This window comes from Trematomus bernacchii, unplaced genomic scaffold (assembly GCF_902827165.1).
Source record: "Trematomus bernacchii unplaced genomic scaffold, fTreBer1.1, whole genome shotgun sequence".
Taxonomy (NCBI): Eukaryota; Metazoa; Chordata; class Actinopteri; order Perciformes; family Nototheniidae; genus Trematomus; species Trematomus bernacchii.
The window spans coordinates 744852-765708 of NW_022987589.1; the positions used below are offsets into that span (position 1 = coordinate 744852).

The window sequence follows — 20857 nt, forward strand, 5'->3', positions numbered from 1 at the left end:
CAGAATTGAATGTATGTAAGTCGCCTTGGATAAAAGTGTCTAACAAGTGACATGTAATGCCATATTTATTTGGTTGATTGTTTTGTATTGGAGTACGACACTTCCTGTTGTTGTCTTGCCACATTTCAGACTCGAATAATACATCAGTGAATCCTAAAAGTGGAGTCCTGTCCTCCTGATGATTCCTATGGTTTTGTTTCTTTGTGATACGATACGATATGATAATACTTTATTGGTCAGATCAAGTCTGAAATTTCACATCAACATACACAAATATCAAGACACAGTACATGAAAAACAAACAACAAACATTTAATACCATAACAGCACACTGAGAGAAAACCTGCTCAAAGAGCCTTCAGCGTGCATTTGATCTGGACTCAGCTCTGTATTTACTGTGAGGACTGACTAGAGCACAAAGGATGCTTCAGTCTGACTTTATTGAATCGCGGGACCCTGTATCTCCAATGCAGCGTGTAGTATGGATGGAGTGGGGTGTGTTTGCAGACACATTTATCTGCAGGTATCTCTAACTCTCTCTCTAACTCTCTCTCTAACTCTCTCTCTCTCTCTCTCTCTCTCTCTCTCTGCAGGGTCAGCTGTCTCAGGCTCTCACCGGACTCTCAGACCGAGCCACCGAAGCCAAAGACTTCCTGGTTCAGCTGAGGAACATGGTGCAGCACATCCAGGTACTACACACACACTCATACACACACACACACACACACACACTAACACTCACACACACACACACACGTACAGTACACACATACACACACACACACACACACACACACACACACACACACACTCGCACATCCAGGTACGACACACACACTCACACTCACACGCACACTCACACATCCAGGTACTACACACACACACACACACACACACAGACACACACATATACACACTAACACTCACACACCCAGGTACTACACACACACTCACACACACACACACACACACACACACACACACACACACACACACTCACTCGCACATCCAGGTACGACACACACACACACACACACACACACACACACACACACACACACACTCACTCGCACATCCAGGTACGACACACACACACACACACACACACACACACACACACACACACACACACACACACACTCGCACATCCAGGTACGACACACACACTCACACTCACACGCACACTCACACATCCAGGTACTACACACACACACACACACACACACACACACACACAGACACACACATATACACACTAACACTCACACACCCAGGTACTACACACACACTCACACACACACACACACACACACACACACACACACTCACTCGCACATCCAGGTACGACACACACACACATACACACACTAACACTCACACACCCAGGTACTACACACACACACTCACACACTCACACACACACACACACACACACACACACACACTCGCACATCCAGGTACGCCACACACACACACACACTCACACACACACTATAGACACAAACATACACACACACATACACACACACACACACACACACACACACACATACAGTACAGACACACACACACATACAGTACAGACATACACACACACACACACACACACACACACACACACATACACACACACTTTATCAAATCAAACTGTTGCATCACCATGGTAACAGCAGAGTGTGTGTGCATTGGTTTTACATTACAATAACATGTGCAGCGCTTAGTGAGAGCACATCGACCAGGAATAGATTTACAACCTGCTGCTGCGTGGGGGATTACAGACGATTAGAGGGGGGGGGGGGGGGGGGGACTGCTGCGTGCAATAGAGAACTACAGGTATTCCTTAGTGGTCCCTGAAGGCAGCATCTCATTGGTTCAATGGGATTTCTTTCTCAGAATTATTTTGTTTAATGTTTTTCAGAATTGTCTTTTCTTACTCACGATCAACATGTTATTTTAGATTTAGATTCCACTTCCTCATGGTTAAGTGCTATATTTTTTACGCCTGTTTAGCATTTTGCGGTCCATCCTATCATGTCACAAAATGCCAAAAATGGGTGAACTCCATTTACTTAATACATCCATTTGTTCAGGACCCCATTGTCCTTCACAAACAAGATATAACGTGTAAGTTACTGAGATTTGGGGTTTCTTTCGGAGACTTTTACGTTTTGTCCTACGGCACAAAATACGAGAATTTAGAGAATGGATTTTTCTTGATTTCCATTTTTTTCAGAAAATAATAAAAAATTAAAAAAATGTTCTGATTCTGATATATGTTCTATATAAGTTCTGTATATACTGCAGTTAAATTCTTATTAAATGCAGCGTTTACCAACAGCTAACAGCGTAAAGCCTAAAGTTGGCTTTTATAATAATAATAATAATAATAATAATCAATTTGATTTATAAGCGCACTTTTCATTTGAGTAAGCAAAACTCAAAGTGCTACAGAGTAAACCAAACATGTACAACTAAAATATATATATATATTTAATAAAGTAAACAACAGAATAAAAATAGTACCAGTTTACATTTGAGTGGAATTAATTAAATATGATACAAGCTATTATAAGCTGACTACTTTTATTTTGTGAACAGGCAGCGTTGAAACATTTTTGTACATCCTTTTCTTGATGTCACTATGAATTGAGGAATTCAGTAAAAGGTCCATCATGAATTCATGTTTGTTTTTTTCCTCTTAGCTTTACATTATCGCAAGAGTTGATATTCAAATATAAAAAATCTTAGTCACCTTTTACTCTGCTTTCAGGCCATCAGCAAACACACCACCTTTATTAGAAATGATCTCCTCTTTGTACTGATCCAGAAATACTTACTAATACAATCTTGAAATACTGAAAACTTTATTTAAATCTGTATTTAAATTGGATTTCCTCGTGGATTCCTGATAACTCATTAGTAGCGCCACGGGTTTGTGTGGTATTCTGTATAATTATAAAAGTAGTTGCTATAGTTTATTATTTGTATAGATGTGTTATTCCTCTCAGCCTGTTCCTGTTGTGTTGCAGGAGAACGGAGTGGAGTTCGAGGCGTGTCTCGTGGCTCAGTGCGACGCTCTCATCGAGGCGCTGAACCGACGCAAAGCCCAGCTGCTGTCCCGGGTCACCAAGGAGCACGAGCACAAGCTCAACGTGAGTTTCAAATTATAAAAATACATCTCACCTCCCAAATCAGCTGGACAACTGTCTCTGTTGTCGGAAACTTACCTAAAATGTTTTACCGGCTTATTTCAACAATGTGATCACATGACTCCTTCTGATGTTACTGCGGATCTGCTGTAAGCTAGCTAGCTAACGTAGCTAACCTAGTCATTTCCGATATCCTGATAAACACTTCCAGTTATGAGACGACTAACTGCAACAGAGACAGTTGTTCAGCTTTATAATCCTGAACGTCACCAAGCGCTCCAGCTGTGTGTTTTTATATCTGCATCGTTTTCTGAAGCTGCGGAGCGTTTCTCCTCATGGAAATGTTTTGGGTCGTTGTAGAGCGTTCGCACCTGTCGGCCACCGTAGGTCTCTGGTTGAAAATTCCCTGTATTCACGAAAGAGGCTTTTTGATTGAAGATGATTTTGATGCAAATATTAAAACAATTACAGGAGAAAAACATGTTTTGTAAATTATTTCAAACAAGAAATCTGGAAATGTCTCACTTAAAGGTCACCTATCATGCTATTTTTAGGCAATAGCATAGGTCTCAGATATATAAAAATATATAAAAAACATGTCTATAAAGTGTTTTGCTCAAAATACCAAACAGATCACCCATTCTAGCCATGCCTCATACTGTATCTCTCTATTTCACTTCCTGTTTAAAAAGTTCTGATTTGGGGTATAAAGCTTTAAAAAAAAAAGAATTGATAAAAATAAAAAAGGAGGGGTCTGAGCTCATGGGGGACCCAGCAGCTACTGTCTAAACTAAATACTGCGGTGATGAAACGCCATATCATGGATTATCAAGGATTCTTTCTGAAACAGTATGGAGCTCAAAGGCTTTCTCTCTTGCCGGTTATACCACAAGGTGAGTTCCTTTTTATTTCCTGCTTCTTCACACACATGCTCTCCAGTACAGGTTAGCTCTGAGTGTTAGCGATGCTAATGTAAACACCGACCATATTACGTCCAAAACAGTCGGGCATTGTTTCTGATAGCAACGTTTCTGATAGGGCCGTGGGTCCACATTTCAGATATTACGTCATATCGGACGCAAATCTGGATCAGCTCCGTTGTTCCCCCGTTTTTAGAGATTTGGGTACGGAGGAAAAGAGAGGGTTTTGTTTTCTGACGCTGCGTGAGTTCCCTGACACACCGGGGACACATGTTTATGTAGAAAAGACATCAAAAAGTGCATTTTGCGTGATAGGTCCCCTTTAAAACTCCAAATGAGATTTCCCTACTCTTAAATTCAAATTTGAATGACATTAGAGTTTAAATCAGAATCAGAATCAGAAACGTTATTTGTCCCACAGCAGGGAAATGTACAATCTCACAGCAAAGGGACAGCGACAAAAGGGCAAAAAAGGGCTCGACTGCACTGATTTGAGGCATACAGAGCAACATTTGTCTTTCTACGTCTGCAACACGTTGAACAGCAACATAACTGAGGAGGAGGAGGAGGAAGAAGAGGAGGAGATAGATTTGCGCTGAACAGCATCCAATTTCACACTCGGCCGCTCTGCAGAATCACACATGTAGGAGGAGAAACACACTGTGCATCGCTCAAACACTCATTACACATTTCTCCCCTATGTATGAAATATTTAAATGTGAAGCATTTTATGGCAGGGCTTCATCAATCACTCACAAATTCATTATAATGTCAGTCACGTTCAATTCCCTACAAGCAGGAACGTTCTGTTTTCTTTTTGTGTTTTCTGAGGTTTACATTAAAACAACGATGCAATATTTGGGTAAATGAACTTATTTGCCAAGAGTCGGGTGAGAAAACTGATAGCGTTCATCCTCCTTCCCTTCTGCAATCTTGTCATCTTGTCAAGCTTTAATTCTGTTTGTTTTTGAAAAGTGGGATTGTATAGAAGTCTATGAGAAAACGTTCCTGCTTCTCTCTTGATTACCTCAGATTGTATAGAAGTCTATGAGAAAACGCTCCTGCTTCTCTCTTGATTACCTCAGATTGTATAGAAGTCTATGAGAAAACGCTCCTGCTTCTCTCTTGATTACCTCAGATTGTATAGAAGTCTATGAGAAAACGTTCCTGCTTCTCTCTTGATTTATTACCTCAGATTGTATAGAGGTCTATGAGAAAATTAGCCAACTTTCCTCTTGGTTTATTACCTCAGTTCAATCAGGAGAGACGATTTTGATGTAAGAATACATATTTATTGCCAGGAATACACAAATGAATGTAATGGAGTTTTGGCGATTAGGCCCCGTTGTGCAGGAGTATCATTCGGGAGGGTAGAACCGATCCGATGAAACCCCCCTGGGTCTTGACCCTGCTGGTGGTGAATGGATAGTTGGGTTCGGTCTGAAGGGGAGTGTCTTAGCTTGACCCTGGTGGTGGTGAATGGATGGTTGGGTTTGGTCTGAAGGGGAGTGGCTTAGCTTGATCCTGGTGGTGGTGAATGGATGGTTGGGGTCGGTCTGAAGGGGAGGGGCTTAGCTTGATCCTGGTGGTGGTGAATGGATGGTTGGGTTCGGTCTGAAGGGGAGTGGCTTAGCTTGACCCTGGTGGTGGTGAATGGATGGTTGGGGTCGGTCTGAAGGGGAGTGGCTTAGCTTGATCCTGGTGGTGGTGAATGGATGGTTGGGGTCGGTCTGAAGGGGAGGGGCTTAGCTTGACCCTGGTGGTGGTGAATGGATAGTTGGGGTCGGTCTGAAGGGGAGGGGCTTAGCTTGACCCTGGATTCAGAGGGACAGGAGGTGCAAAGGGGTGGAGGAGGGTTGCGTCGAGTCACCTGAAATGACAGCTGTCAGAGAGGGGAGAGCAGACTTAAAAGGTTTGGCAGAGCGCTATGATAGGCTCTTGGGAATAGAGCGAAGCGATTGGTTAAGCTGGAGAGTGACGCCCCCGATCACTTATTGAGAGAAGAGAGAGTAGTTACGTGGGAGTAGTACATGAAGAGTAAGGACGGTCTTCCTGGTTGAACTTACGCTGAGCTTCATTAAACATTTTCCAGATCAGTTTTTTCAAATGATGGTACCAGTTAAAGTAAAACATAGTCAATAAAGCAGCAGCGCTACCACAATGTTTATTATACAAATGTAACCCTTTCACTATGTCGTCAATCTTTTTCTGGCATTCGATCATCAGTCAAACCATTTTAGCACTACGGGGTCTCACATTTAAATGCATGTTGTGCCAAAGAAAGAGTTGAATTTAAAGTTACTTGCATATGTTTTCATTTACTGTTCTCCTTTGTCAGTTTGTGTTCAATGGACAACAAAAATGAGACCACCATCCCTTCCTCTGAAAGAAAACCACACTCGACACAAACAGCCGCTCTGAGCAGTGTGTGTTGTTCCCAGCGTTTATCATGCTCCATCAACAACACTCGTACATTGTGAAGGTTATAAATATAAAAGCTCTCCCTCCCACACTCGACACTCATCGCCTGCAGAGACACAAATGTCACCATTACAGCAGAAATCACCGTTTCCTGTTGCCTGTAGGTGGAAAACACTGCGGCTTGTTTACAGCTGCAGATACTGACGTTGCTTTATCAGTTTGGAGACGATTTGTACACGCATAAGATCTGTTCCCTTAATGATTGATTGGCTGTGAGGCGACTGATGGATGATTAACACGGGGAATCGGACATGTTCACACCTCCAAGACGGATGAATTTGAATGCATCTCGGTGGAGATCTGATGCCTGCTGACAGCCAGCAGACCAGAGACGCTGCTCTCTGAATCTCAATGCAACAAGAAGCTGATTTTATTTTTTACTGCGATGCTCACTCAGGGACACTGCCTCCATTATGTGTCCATCAGTGTGCAGGAAACCCTCAGCTTCACATGTTCTGTGAAGGCAGCCCTTTGTCATGAAAAGGATCTAAAAACCTTTGTTTTCGTTACCTGCTTATCATCAGCTGGACAACAGACAGAGTTAGCTGGTGAAAGTTAGTTTGAAGAGCGGCTGGAAGACATTTGTAGCTGCAATTTGGTGCTTTTACAGGCCTCACACGTCCAAGTCACCATGGCTACAGAGTGCTTGAGGAGAGGCGATGTTTGCATGTTTGTATGCAGCAGTTTTACGTCCTTATTTATGGTTTTTAATCATTAAAAAATGACTGAATCAGCAGGATTAATCAGGGCACCTCATTAGCTTCTTAATTGGTCATGTATAAAATGCATAGCTGGCATTTTGTTCCGTGCAACAATCTGCTTTCCATGTGTAAAGAAATGCTAAATATGGATTAATGTGCATCAGGAGGGCACAATTGGACGAGGAAACACAGGATTCAATTTGTCTTTACATTACAATTGTCTAAATAAACGTAAGCACATTTTTGCCCATGTGTGCCGAGTGCAAAAATCACTTTGGTTACTAAATATCCATTTTAGCATTCAGCAAAGAGTGGTGTAGGAATTACTTTTTGTTTTGTAGGTTGACCCTGAAGGCAGCATCTCCCTGGTTCTCTCCAACAAAAGCCAAACGGCCAATTGGTCAAAGTAAATGAGCATTGCTTTCCCCATGATATTCAGACATTTTATAGAATTAAATTCGGAGTTAGAAAATAACTGCAGTGAGAATATGACAAATGAATGTGAAAAAGTGGAAGCACTGTGCAGTTTTAAAAGAGGTAGCATTTAATAGAAATTGTGCAAAAATATACAGAGTTCAATCACGACTCCACTGTTTGCAAACATTTGTCAGATTGAATAGAAAGAAACTGTTCCTAATTCCCTCTTGATTTATTACCTCACATTTCCCTGATGAGTTTAAGGTCTCAATCTGCAGTGTCAAGTCTTCTTCAACACAGCATGATGTTCATTTATCAAATGATGTTCCCATTTAGAGTAAAATAGAGGATGAAGTAGGGCTGTGCAATTAATCGCAATTACGATTTTGGCCTGCCACAATTACGAAAACAACATAATCGAAAAAAACGATTATTTTGCTTTGCTAGGTTGTGACTGCACTGCAACATATTTGATCTAATTTATTTGTATTTATCATATTTATATATGTTTAGTAGCTTGTTGAAGTGCGCTCCAAAATATTTGTTGATCTTGTTTATTGGTATTTATTATTTTGATATTATTTATTTAAATGTATCATTTATTTAATTTATTTTTGTATTGGTTTTTCAGTTGAATTATACGTTCAGGGTAATCAACAGTTAAAAATATACTGTTCAAATTATTATTTGTATTTAAAAGTTCAATAAATGGATGTTTTCAAAGTCAATGAATAATCGTATTTAATAATCGTGATATCAATTATTGACCAAAATAATCGTGATTATGATTTTTGCCATAATCGCACAGCCCTAGGATGAAGCAGTGTGTGCTTTAGGGCGGGGCTACCTTTTGATTGACAGGTTGCTACCATGTCCATATTCATTTATTGTTTACCATTTCATGTCTTTAAGGTCATTTTCTGATGCATTTACTTTGAGAGACATTGATGGCTAACAGGAAGCTCCCTGATGCTCGCTGAGCGTCACAGGAAGTGGCACCTGTCACTTCCTGTGATCGTCACTGTAGCGTGAAGCATACAGGAAGTGGATTTAAATCCCTTTATTCATCCCTCTTGCATTTCCCTTTCATCTGCATCCTCTCCTCCCTTACTACTCGCCCTTTCCTCACCTCTCTCTTCTTCTCTCTCTTCTTGTCAGTATCGTTGAATCTTCTCCGTCTCAGATGTAATGCATGCTGCTGTCTGACTGTAAAGGTTATGTTGGGTTACAGTCTGCAGTCACAGTGCCGCAGTGTCCTGGTAACTCCAACAGAAACAGAGAAGGAGGTCATTTATTCACACAGGCAGCTCCTCCTGGCAGTAACCTGCCATGCACGGCTGCAGACAGTGATGCTGCAAAAGTTTTAACCATTTTGTCTCCCAGCTGTGTGCGTCACTCTTTAGTGTCCCCTTGTCTCCCAGTTGTGTGCGCCACTCTTTAGTGTCCCCTTGTCTCCCAGTTGTGTGCGTCACTTTTTAGTGTCCCCTGGTCTCCCAGCTGTGTGCGTCACTCTTTAGTGTCCCCATGTCTCCCAGCTGTGTGCGTCACTCTTTAGTGTCCCCTGGTCTCCCAGCTGTGTGCGCCACTCTTTAGTGTCCACTTGTCTCCCAGTTGTGTGCGCCACTCTTTAGTGTCCCCTTGTCTCCCAGTTGTGTGCGTCACTCTTTAGTGTCCACTTGTCTCCCAGTTGTGTGCGCCACTCTTTAGTGTCCCCTTGTCTCCCAGCTGTGTGCGTCACTCTTTAGTGTCCCCTTGTCTCCCAGCTGTGTGTGTCACTCTTTAGTGTCCCCTTGTCTCCCAGTTGTGTGCGTCACTTTTTAGTGTCCCCTTGTCTCCCAGCTGTGTGCGTCACTCTTTAGTGTCCCCTTGTCTCCCAGCTGTGTGCGTCACTTTTTAGTGTCCCCTGGTCTCCCAGCTGTGTGCGTCACTCTTTAGTGTCCCCTGGTCTCCCAGCTGTGTGTGGCACTTTTTAGTGTCCCCTGGTCTCCCAGCTGTGTGCGTCACTCTTTAGTGTCCCCTGGTCTCCCAGCTGTGTGTGTCACTTTTTAGTGTCCCCTTGTCTCCCAGCTGTGTGCGTCACTCTTTAGTGTCCCCTTGTCTCCCAGTTGTGTGCGTCACTTTTTAGTGTCCCCTGGTCTCCCAGCTGTGTGCGTCACTCTTTAGTGTCGCCTGGCCTCCAGCTGTGTGCGTCACTTTTTAGTGTCCCCTGGTCTCCCAGCTGTGTGCGTCACTCTTTAGTGTCCCCTGGTCTCCCAGCTGTGTGCGTCACTTTTTAGTGTCCCCTGGTCTCCCAGCTGTGTGCGTCACTTTTTAGTGTCCCCTGGTCTCCCAGCTGTGTGCGTCACTCTTTAGTGTCCCCTGGTCTCCCAGCTGTGTGCGTCACTTTTTATGCATAGTTTCTGAAGCTGCAGCGCGTGTATCCTAGTTGAAATGTTTTGGGCCGTTGTAGCACGTTAGCCCCTCTCGCCCACCGTAGCTTGGAGATGCCAAAGACAGCAGTAATGGCATTTTGCTAAATAAAAAGCTCCTTTTGCAACAAGAGGACTAACATGTTTTAATGAGTGTGATGATAAAACGATCACCTGGTGCCTTGGATATCGTCATGTCGGTTAAACCTGCTTTTCCTAACCTGAATAATAACATTGTGTCTCGCTGTCTGCGGTTGTTTGTGTGGCGTTGGGTTTTTTCCTCCTCTCACCTCTCTCTCTCTCTTCATTCATTACTCCCACATCTCCTCTCTAAAGATGCTTCCTTTCCTCACACTGCTGTTCCCTCCAGGTGAATGAATGCTGCACGCTGATGATTATCTGCTGAGCGTCACCTTCGTCAGATTATTTATATTCGGAGGCTGATTTAGAACCCATTAGGACCCACCGCGACACAGGTGTCACATGACCTTTAAATGTTCTGGAAAGTTCCTTATTCAGCTTTAGCCTTGTTTTTATCTCATGAAGTCCCTAAGTGACCCTGAACAGTCTGGTGGGTCATGGGCAGAGATGGGGTCGTTACTAAAAGAAAGTAATATATTACATATTACATATTACTTTAAAAAAAAGTAATATATTACACTACTTCGTTACTCTCTACATAAAGTAACTCGTTACTTTACTCGCTACTTTACTCGTTACTTTACTCGCAGGGCCGGCCCGCCCCTCCCTACAGGCAGATCACGCAGACTGCTAAAGTTTCAAATGTTCTCTTTAGTTCAGTTTCCATTGTCGCATAAGACTGATCCAGATAGCTCTGACCATGGCTGTCCTCTGTCTCCTGCTATCTGTATTTTGCGCAGTATATCTCTGAACGATGCGATGGTGATTCCACTGTGCAAATGGGCAACATTACCTCTACTATGAAGGATGCTACAAGCCTGTCCATCTCTGCTTTGGTTACCGGTCCTCCAAATTCTAATTTGTGCTGCTTCGGAGTCGGCGGCGGCGCACTCACAACATCCTCACTCTGGGTTCGGGGGTCCTTAGCTATTAGCTTCACCTTAGCATGTGTTCTTTGCAGGTGTTTGTTGAGGTTTGACGTGGTGTTTGCAGCAGTGTATAACAGCTTCTGGCCTGGACACAGTTTGCACCTCACCGTCACATTCCTGTCTATTCTTCGGACGAACTCAAAATAATGGGCATACCTCCACCCCTCGAAAGTTATCGCTGACTCAGCCATGTTTATGCAGCACTGCACGTGGAGATGTGGACGCGCAAGTCGCGCAGATTACGTACATATAAACCTGCGGCGGAAACCCCTCTTGTCTGTCAGTGTGATTATGACTGATTTTATAAAAGTAACGAAGTAACGCGTGTCGGGGCAATGTTAGTAACTGTAGTGTGATTACTGAATTATAAAAGTAACGCGCTACACTACTCCGTTACCGACAAAAGTAATATTATTACACCCAACTCTGGTCATGGGCCAGGTCATGTGACTTTGTGTTCCCATAACAACATGTCCAAGATGTCCATGTGCCAGGCTAACACATGTGACAGAACGAGCTACATTTCAAAAGCTTTTTTGTTGTTGCTAAAGGTAAAATTCAAGCCATTTAAGAATTAAAATGCCTACATAACATGTCCTTTATTACATTTAACCTGTTGTGGAAACGTGTATTGATCAAATTGATATGAAACAAATGAGACAAACATCGCTGTGACACCGATCGGGACTTTGACCCTAAACTTTCACAGTAAACCCAAAGTGACATATATGCACAACTATAAATATGACTATGATCTGCTCAGTTAATTTAGCTGATTCAATTATATTTAGTTCATATATTCTTTATTCTTCAATTCAAAGAATGTTCAAACTAATTTAACCCAAAAAATAAGTTATAAATAGGAGTTACTTTACCATTAAAGCCCAAAGTGACATACTGTATAAGTCACTTTTCATTGATATTTGAGACAAGGGGAGGCTATTTGTAGGAGGCTGTGGCTCAGTGGTTAGTGTGCTGGACTTCGAATCAGGGGATAGCAAGTTTGAGTCCCACTGCAGTCAGCATGTCGTTGTGTCTCTGGGCAAGACACTTCACCCCAAATTGCTCCTGTGGGGATTGTCCACAGTATTGAGTATGTAAGTCGCTTTGGATAAAAGCATCTAACATGTAACACGTAATGTAATGTAATGTAAAGGGGGGTTACTTGTCAGAAATGTGTTCTAGGTGGTCTATTTAGTCTAAATGATGTTCCCCTTAATTTCCCCCAAAGTAGAACTGGGTCCGGGTTCTTACGGGTTAAAGCAGGTTTCAGGAGCTGCAGAGAGGAGCTGCTCAGGATGCAGCGGGCGTTCGAGAGGAAAGGGAAAAGGGAGGAGGACGAGATAAAGTTGTCGGCACAGGAATCATCCTCGATGAATTTGGAGATTGTGATTTCAGCTGCGTGGAGAGGACACAGTGATTGTTAAACAGAGAGGAGCCGCCTGCAGCTGATTGATCACAGCATCACATCGTTGTGGTTCATTTCAGGTCACATCGTCTTAGTGCCAATGGGGGTTAATGACAATCGTTTCATCTTTCTGCACAATACTACCACAACTGCACATCTCCTACAATTTGATTTAGACATAGTGATCATATTTGTTCAACCTAATATGTCTCGATTTTCATTCGATTTTTTTTATTGATATGTTGTAGTACAAACACAATTACGTAATTAAAATCAATCACATTCACATGCATATTAATGTACTTCAATTTAAATAATAAATTAAACAAATATGTCTAAAAAGTTTTAAATCATACTCGAATGAAAGATACATTTAAGTAGAAAAAAACATATAAACATGTATAAATGGGGTTGATTATGAATGTGATAATAAATTCAGATAGCGCTCTGCCTAACGACGCCCTCCATGGTTAACGGTTCTGTGGCGCAGTATTTCACTCTGCTGCCTGCAGCCGTCAGTAAATCTCCTTCCTGTTTCCTGTCCGTCTGCAGACAGGATTCTCCTCTCCGATAGCAACAGTGAAGTTTCTGTTTCCTAGCAACCCTCAGTCCAGCTCCAGCACCCCCGCTTTATAATCTCTCTCCGAGGCGATGGAGCTCTGCGGACATCAGGAGTGCCGAGGATCTCCCAAATCTGTCAAAGATGCAACACAAAAGAAATCTAGGAAAGACGTTGATGCATGTTCAGAAAGGAGGGTTTAGGATTCAAGATTCAAGTCTTTTATTGTCCTTCTGTCTGCTCCACCGCTTGCAGATTCAAAGACAGTGTCACATCCAGTATAATTAAGATATAGGACTAAAGAAATGAAAAAGTGCAGGATTAAATTAAATACATCAAATAAAAAAGAATGTAACATTTATGATGATGTTATCAGAATACTGTATTTGCCCCAAGGGGAAATTGGGATTTATAAGATAACATAAAATGAATAACATTAAAGGGGACCTATCATGCAAAATGCACTTTTTGATGTCTTTTATACATAACTATGTGTCCCCGGTGTGTCGGGGAACTCACGCAGCGTCAGAAAATAAAACCCTCTCTCTTTTCCTCCGTACCCAAATCTTTTAAAACCGGGGGTACAACGAGCTGATCCAGATTTGCTGCCGATATTACGGATGGTGGACCCACAGAAAGTTGCTATCAGAAACAATGCCTGACGTGTTTTGGACGTAATCTTGTCTTTGTTTACATTAGCATGTCGCTAACACTCAGAGCTAACCTGTACTGGAGAGCACATGTGTTTAAAAAGCAGGAAATAAAAAAAGGAACTCACCTTGTGATAAACCCGTAAGAGAAAAAGCATTTGAGCTCCATACTGTTTCAGAAATAATCCTTGATGTGGTTTAGAACAGGATGGCGTTTTATCACAGCAGAATTTAACTTTATCTCCGGTAGAATTCTGATCAGGCATTAGCTCCACCTCCTATTTTTTTTTTTTCAAGCTAAGGACCCAAAATCCGCGTTTCTCTAACAGGGCTGGAATAGAGGGGTATGAGCAGTATGAGGCATGGCTACAATGGGGGAACTGTTTGGTATTTTAAGCAAAAGACTTCACAGACATGTTTTGTATAGGTATGGCCCTACAATATATGTTTCCAATATAGCATAATAGGTCCACTTTAAATTAAATACAAATAACTTAAAATAAAAATGTAACAATAACATTTAATACAATTAAATATAAATTAAAAATCACACAGTTAAATTAAATTAAATAATAAAAATAAACTAAAATACAAATATTTCAAAACCATATGAAATTAAATGTGTAAAAATGCACATGTTGTACTTAAATATATAAAAACAATAAATATGTAAACAAAATATGTAAATAATAACAAATATATTATTATTTAGCTCGAGGAAAATAGTTTTTTGGACAGTTTCTTTATTTGACAATACATTAAATAATAACACTAAAGTCAATATGTATACATCAAATACAAATATACAGGAAAAATGTAACGTATTTTACCACAAAATGTAATACAAATAAATATGTAAAAATGTGTATATTGTAATATATCCATTGGGTATTAGTATTTATTTAAAGATATTAATAATTAATTTGTATTGCACACTTAGGAGTGTAGGTCATAAATAGTGAGAGGGGTGAAATAAAAACTGATTTATTAACGGGGTTTTTCTTCTGAGGAGAATTCAAAACTGCGTTCATGTTTCTTTTTTGCTGCTGCTGCTGCTGCACAGAAGCCTCTCTGATGTACGTGGTGATGCTCACAGCTTCACCACTCGTGTGAAAAACAAAATGTCACTTTCCCTCCGGCCACGTCAGTAACAGATCAGCCTCCTCTTCCTCCTCGTCCTCCTCAGTCTGAGCACGAGAGGAAGAGTAAATCTCTGACTCTCCGGCTGCTGATCTCACTGTTGGTGTCCCTGCAGGTCTCCTTCTCTCTTCATGCTTCAACAGCCTCTTTCATCTCTTACTCTGCATCCTCCATCTTTTATTCACTCATATTTGACTCTTCTCTCTGTGTCCATATTTCTCCTCCACTCCGCTTTTCTGCCTCATTCATCAATAGTTCTGCAACCTTGTTCATATTTACTCTCATTTCATTATACTGTCATTTAATTTTGATGTATTGATTAAATGTATTCAATTGTATTTATATATTATTAATTATATTATTTTTTATTTATTTTACCAATACCCAGAGCCCTAAGTGACAGCTTCACAATTTATTTAGATAAGTTATTATTATTCGTATTATTATTTGTTGTTGTATTTATTTTAATTTGTATTATTATTATTATTTTTTTCTTTATTATTATTCATAAAGTTATTATCGCACTTTTTTATTTTATTTTAAAACCGTCATGGAAACCCCATTTACCTTGGGATAAATAAGACATTCAGATTACGATTTAGATTCGTTGTCTAACCAACATTTACATAAATAATATATTAAATCATAATTACAAACAATAGTCATTAAAAAAAAAAGGGAAAATCCAAATTTGCAAACTCGCAACCATGAAAAGTTCATGCATGGGAAATCATTTATTTAATGAAGGCATCTCCAGTTTTCCCACTCATCTTCTGCCCTATTTATTATCCTCTCCTTTGTGCATTTGACCCATGTTGCACACCGGAGTGATTAAAGGAAAGAGTGATTAACTTGTGATTATCTTCTGTGTGCTTGTTGTGAGCAGAACGTGAATCCCTCGTGTATTTTCCTAATCTTTTCCTAACACCATCCGTGGTTATTTGTGTGTTTCCTGCAGGTGGTGCGGGATCAGATCTCCCACTGCACGGTGAAGCTGCGTCAGACCACCGGCCTGATGGAGTACTGCCTGGAGGTCATCAAGGAGAACGACCCCAGTGGATTCCTGCAGGTAACACACACTGCCAGTGAGGTGCCCTTGAGCAAGGCACCGGACAACCCCCACTCCCACTGCTCCTAGTACTAGGATGGGTAAAAAGCAGAGAACACATTTCACTGTGTGTGCTATGAGATGGCAAAAGTACACACATCCTTTACTCAAGTAGAAGTACAGATACTCGTGTTTAAAAATACTCTGGTAAAAGTAGAAGTACTGACTAATCTTCTTTACTCAAGTAAAAGTAAAGAGGCTTTGAAATGTACTTCAGTAAAAAGTACCCATAACTAGCAGCTGTTTTAAAGAGTACCTGACCTCCCTTTATATTAATAGAACAATAATGTCATTGTTAGCTAATGAATGTTTCCATGCTGAACAACGGCAACATGACAACGTTTTCATTGGTCCCTCTTCTTTAGAGAAGACCAGGAAATGATGGATACACGGATCGTGTTCAAATCAATAGGCACGCAATGACTCTAAATAATAATGATCACGCCACCAAACACACATTCAAACTAAAGGAACCAGCCTGTTTGGGAAATGTGAGAAGTAGAAAGTACAGGTATTTGTGTTCAACATGTAAGAAGTAGAAAGTACAGGTATTTGTGTTCAAAATGTAAGAAGTAGAAAGTACAGGTATTTGGGTTCAAATGTGAGAAGTAGAAAGTACAGGTATTTGTGTTCAACATGTAAGAAGTAGAAAGTACAGGTATTTGTGTTCAAAATGTAAGAAGTAGAAAGTACAGGTATTTGTGTTCAAAATGTAAGAAGTAGAAAGTACCGGGTATTAGTGTTCAAAATGCAAGAAGTAGAAAGTACAGGTATTTGTGTTCAAAATGTAAGAAGTAGAAAGTACAGGTATTTGTGTTCAAAATGTAAGAAGTAGAAAGTACAGGTGTTTGTGTTCACATTAGTAAAGTAAAGGTATTGAGTTCAACCTGTAGAAGTAAAGTACAGGTTTTGATGTTCAACATGTAAGAAGTAGAAAGTACAGGTATTAGTGTTCAACATGTAAGAAGTAGAAAGTACAGGTATTTGTGTTCAAAATGTAAGAAGTAGAAAGTACAGGTATTTGTGTTCAAAATGTAAAGAAGTAGAAAGTACAGGTATTTGTGTTCAAAATGTAAGGAAGTAGAAAGTACAGGTATCTGAGTTTCAACATGTAAGAAGTAGAAAGTTACAGGTATTTGTGTTCAACATGTAAGAAGTAGAAAGTACAGGTATTTGTGTTCAACATGTAAGAAGTAGAAAGTACAGGTATTTGTGTTCAAAATGTAAGAAGTAGAAAGTACAGGTATTTGGGTTCAACATGTAAGAAGTAGAAAGTACAGGTATTTGTGTTCAACATGTAAGAAGTAGAAAGTACAGGTATTTGTGTTCAACATGTAAGAAGTAGAAAGTACAGGTATTTGTGTTCAACATGTAAGAAGTAGAAAGTACAGGTATTTGTGTTCAACCATGTAAGAAGTAGAAAGTACAGGTATTTGGGTTCAAAATGTGAGAAGTAGAAAGTACAGGTATTTGTGTTCAAAATGTAAGAAGTCAAAGTAAAAAGTCGTCAGAAAAATAAGTAGTGGAGTAAAGTACTGATACTAGAAACATGTACTGTAACGAAGTATTTGTACTTCCCACCTCTGTGCATATGTGACCATTAAAGAGGGTTTCATTCCTCCAATTCTATTCTATTCTACAGGGTGTTTGTATTGATGTGAATGAATTGATTTGTTGTTGTGTTCAGATCTCGGACGCTCTGATCCGGAGGGTGCACATGACGGAGGGGCAGTGGGGGAAGGGAACCCTCACCCCCCGCATGAACAGCGACTTCGACCTGACTCTGGACAGCAGCCCCCTCCTGCAGACCATCCACCAGCTGGACTTTGTGCAGATGAAAGGTGAGAGGAGGGGGGTTCAGACAGAAACAGGTAAATACATGACTGTTTGACTGTGTGTTCGGTTGGGGGGGGGGGGGGGGGGGGGGTGTATGTATATGTCTGTCTGAGTGGGGATGTTATATTACCTGTGATGACAATTGTTTTTTGCAGCTGTGTCTTTTACATGTGTTTTTTATTATTTCTTTTTTTATTTTCACATTTTTAATAATTTTTCAATTTCTGTTTTGATTTATTATTATTATTATTATTATTATTATTATTATTATTATTATTATTATTATTATTATTATTATTATTATTATTATTATTATTTTTCAAACATTTTTTTCTGTTTTTTTCTATTGAATTTTAAATGTATTAATTTTTTTAATTATTATTATACATTTCTTTTAAATTATCTAACATGATTAAATATTAAATGACATTGAAATCCTAAATTGATCAAAAAAATTCATTTAATTTACACCCTTAAAATATGCTTTGTCAAACCAACAAAATAAAATGTAAAAAAATGCAATGACAAAATTAAAATGAAAATAACAAAAGCATAACATGTGATAATTAAAATGGAAAATGGTTTAAACATTTGCAGTAAAACACACCATTAAATTCTCTCTGAAGGTGATGCATGGCTTACAAGATGCAACCTCTGGTAGGCTACCTCAAAATGGTCCTTATTATATGATTTGTATTCCTCCCGGTGCAGTAATATGATGTTTTATTATTTCCCATCAGTCCCGGCGGCCCCCATGCTGCAGCTGGAGGAGTGCTGCACGCAGAACAACAGCGCCACGTTGTCATGGAAACAACCGCCGCTGTCCACCATCGCCGTGGACGGTTACATCCTGGAGCTCGACGACGGAAACATGGGGCACTTCAGGGTACGTGAACACACACACACACACACACACACACACACACACACACACACACACACACACACACACACACACATACACACACATACACATACACATACACACACACACACACTCTCTTTAACAGGAGACATTACATTTATTAGTCCGTGGGGGGGCTGTGCTGCATTTCCATTTAGATTACAGGACAAATAGAGAGGACCAGTTACAGTAATAACTCACCTTCACAGAAATACTTCAAAAAAGACTCCTTTATTCAGTGTTGGGGGGGCACCAGCTCCACCAGCGGGAGGAATGCTTTGTGTCTGAAATCCCACAATGCATCTGACTGGTTATATGTTCGACCATATCTATACAGTCTTTGGATATAACCTCATATACAGTATATTTATGTAGGAGAGGACTCTACACTAGGGACACTACATACTGATATACACCTGAACATCAGCAGGAGATGACTCTTTAAAGTAGAGACACTACATACTGATATACACCTGAACATCAGCAGGAGAGGACTCTTTAAAGTAGAGACACTACATACTGATATACACCTGAACATCAGCAGGAGAGGACTCTTTAAAGTAGAGACACTACATACTGATATACACCTGAACATCAGCAGGAGAGGACTCTTTAAAGTAGAGACACTACATACTGATATACACCTGAACATCAGCAGGAGAGGACTCTTTAAAGTAGAGACACTACATACTGATATACACCTGAACATCAGCAGGAGAGGACTCTTTAAAGTAGAGACACTACATACTGATATACACCTGAACATCAGCAGGAGAGGACTCTTTAAAGTAGAGACACTACATACTGATATACACCTGAACATCAGCAGGAGAGGACTCTTTAAAGTAGAGACACTACATACTGATATACACCTGAACATCAGCAGGAGAGGACTCTTTAAAGTAGAGACACTACATACTGATATACACCTGAACATCAGCAGGAGAGGACTCTTTAAAGTAGAGACACTACATACTGATATACACCTGAACATCAGCAGGAGAGGACTCTTTAAAGTAGAGACACTACATACTGATATACACCTGAACATCAGCAGGAGAGGACTCTTTAAAGTAGAGACACTACATACTGATATACACCTGAACATCAGCAGGAGAGGACTCTTTAAAGTAGAGACACTACATACTGATATACACCTGAACATCAGCAGGAGAGGACTCTTTAAAGTAGAGACACTACATACTGATATACACCTGAACATCAGCAGGATAGATGATAAAGGATTCTATAGACCCCTCAGATCAGTTTCCAAAGAGTGAACGGCCCCTCCGTTCTGCAGGAGGAGCTTTACGGTTTAAATATCCTCCACCATTGATATACCGTTATTGTTCATGGGGTTTCAAGTTTCTATGTAACAAAGAGCCGGGGGCCTCTCTGTGTGTGTCCAGAAGGTTGGGGCCCGGGGTATTTGGATTACATGTCGGACCCCTGAGAAGATAAATATACGCTCTGATCCTGCAGGACCCTGCCTCACTCACTCTCGGAGGTCTGCAACTTATCTGTTTCCACTGCACCTTGGTATATCATAAAACATTTTTACTTTAGAGGGAAATTGAAACGTGATTCAGCAGAGAATATTTGCAAACATTAATCATTCACTTCACTGTTGGGAATTGACCTAAAGAGAATATGTGTGAGGGACTTTTATTTCTGTAACCGGGTTAGTTTGACCTAAACAGCACCAAAACAAATGTGAACATAAAACAAGTTTCTCTCCTCCTCTGACTCATGATGCTCTCCAACGCTGCAACACACAGTTCGTCAGGTTGTGTGTGTGTGTGTGTGTGTGTGTGTGTGTGTGTGTGTGTGTGTGTGTGTCTGCGTCTCTATTTATACAGTGTGTGGGATCCTCTCCCACTCTCTGCTCTACAAACTCTCCTGTTTCACAAAATAAATCCTGAAGAGACTCTGTGTGTGTGTCATCACTGCACACTGCATGTCTCTGTAACTGTGTGTGTGTGTGTGTGTGTGTGTGTGTGTGTGTGTGTGTGTGTGTGTGTGTGTGTGTGTGTGTGTGTGTGTGTGTGTGTGTGTGTGTGTGTGTGTGTGTGTGTGTGTGTGTGTGTGTGTGTGTGTGTGTGTGTG

General features: G+C 40.6%; 1 protein-coding gene across 2 annotated transcripts in view; it reads left to right on the plus strand.

Moving 5' to 3' along the window:
- Nucleotides 1-20857, plus strand: part of trim9 (tripartite motif containing 9) — a 43957-nt gene that overhangs the window by 14891 nt on the left and 8209 nt on the right. For both annotated transcript variants that reach the window (XM_034129032.1, XM_034129033.1), the window contains exons 2-6: nucleotides 594-689; nucleotides 3030-3152; nucleotides 15862-15972; nucleotides 17699-17852; nucleotides 18588-18733. In XM_034129032.1, coding sequence (XP_033984923.1) covers nucleotides 594-689; nucleotides 3030-3152; nucleotides 15862-15972; nucleotides 17699-17852; nucleotides 18588-18733 — 630 coding nt within the window. The remainder of the gene's footprint in view (nucleotides 1-593; nucleotides 690-3029; nucleotides 3153-15861; nucleotides 15973-17698; nucleotides 17853-18587; nucleotides 18734-20857) is intronic.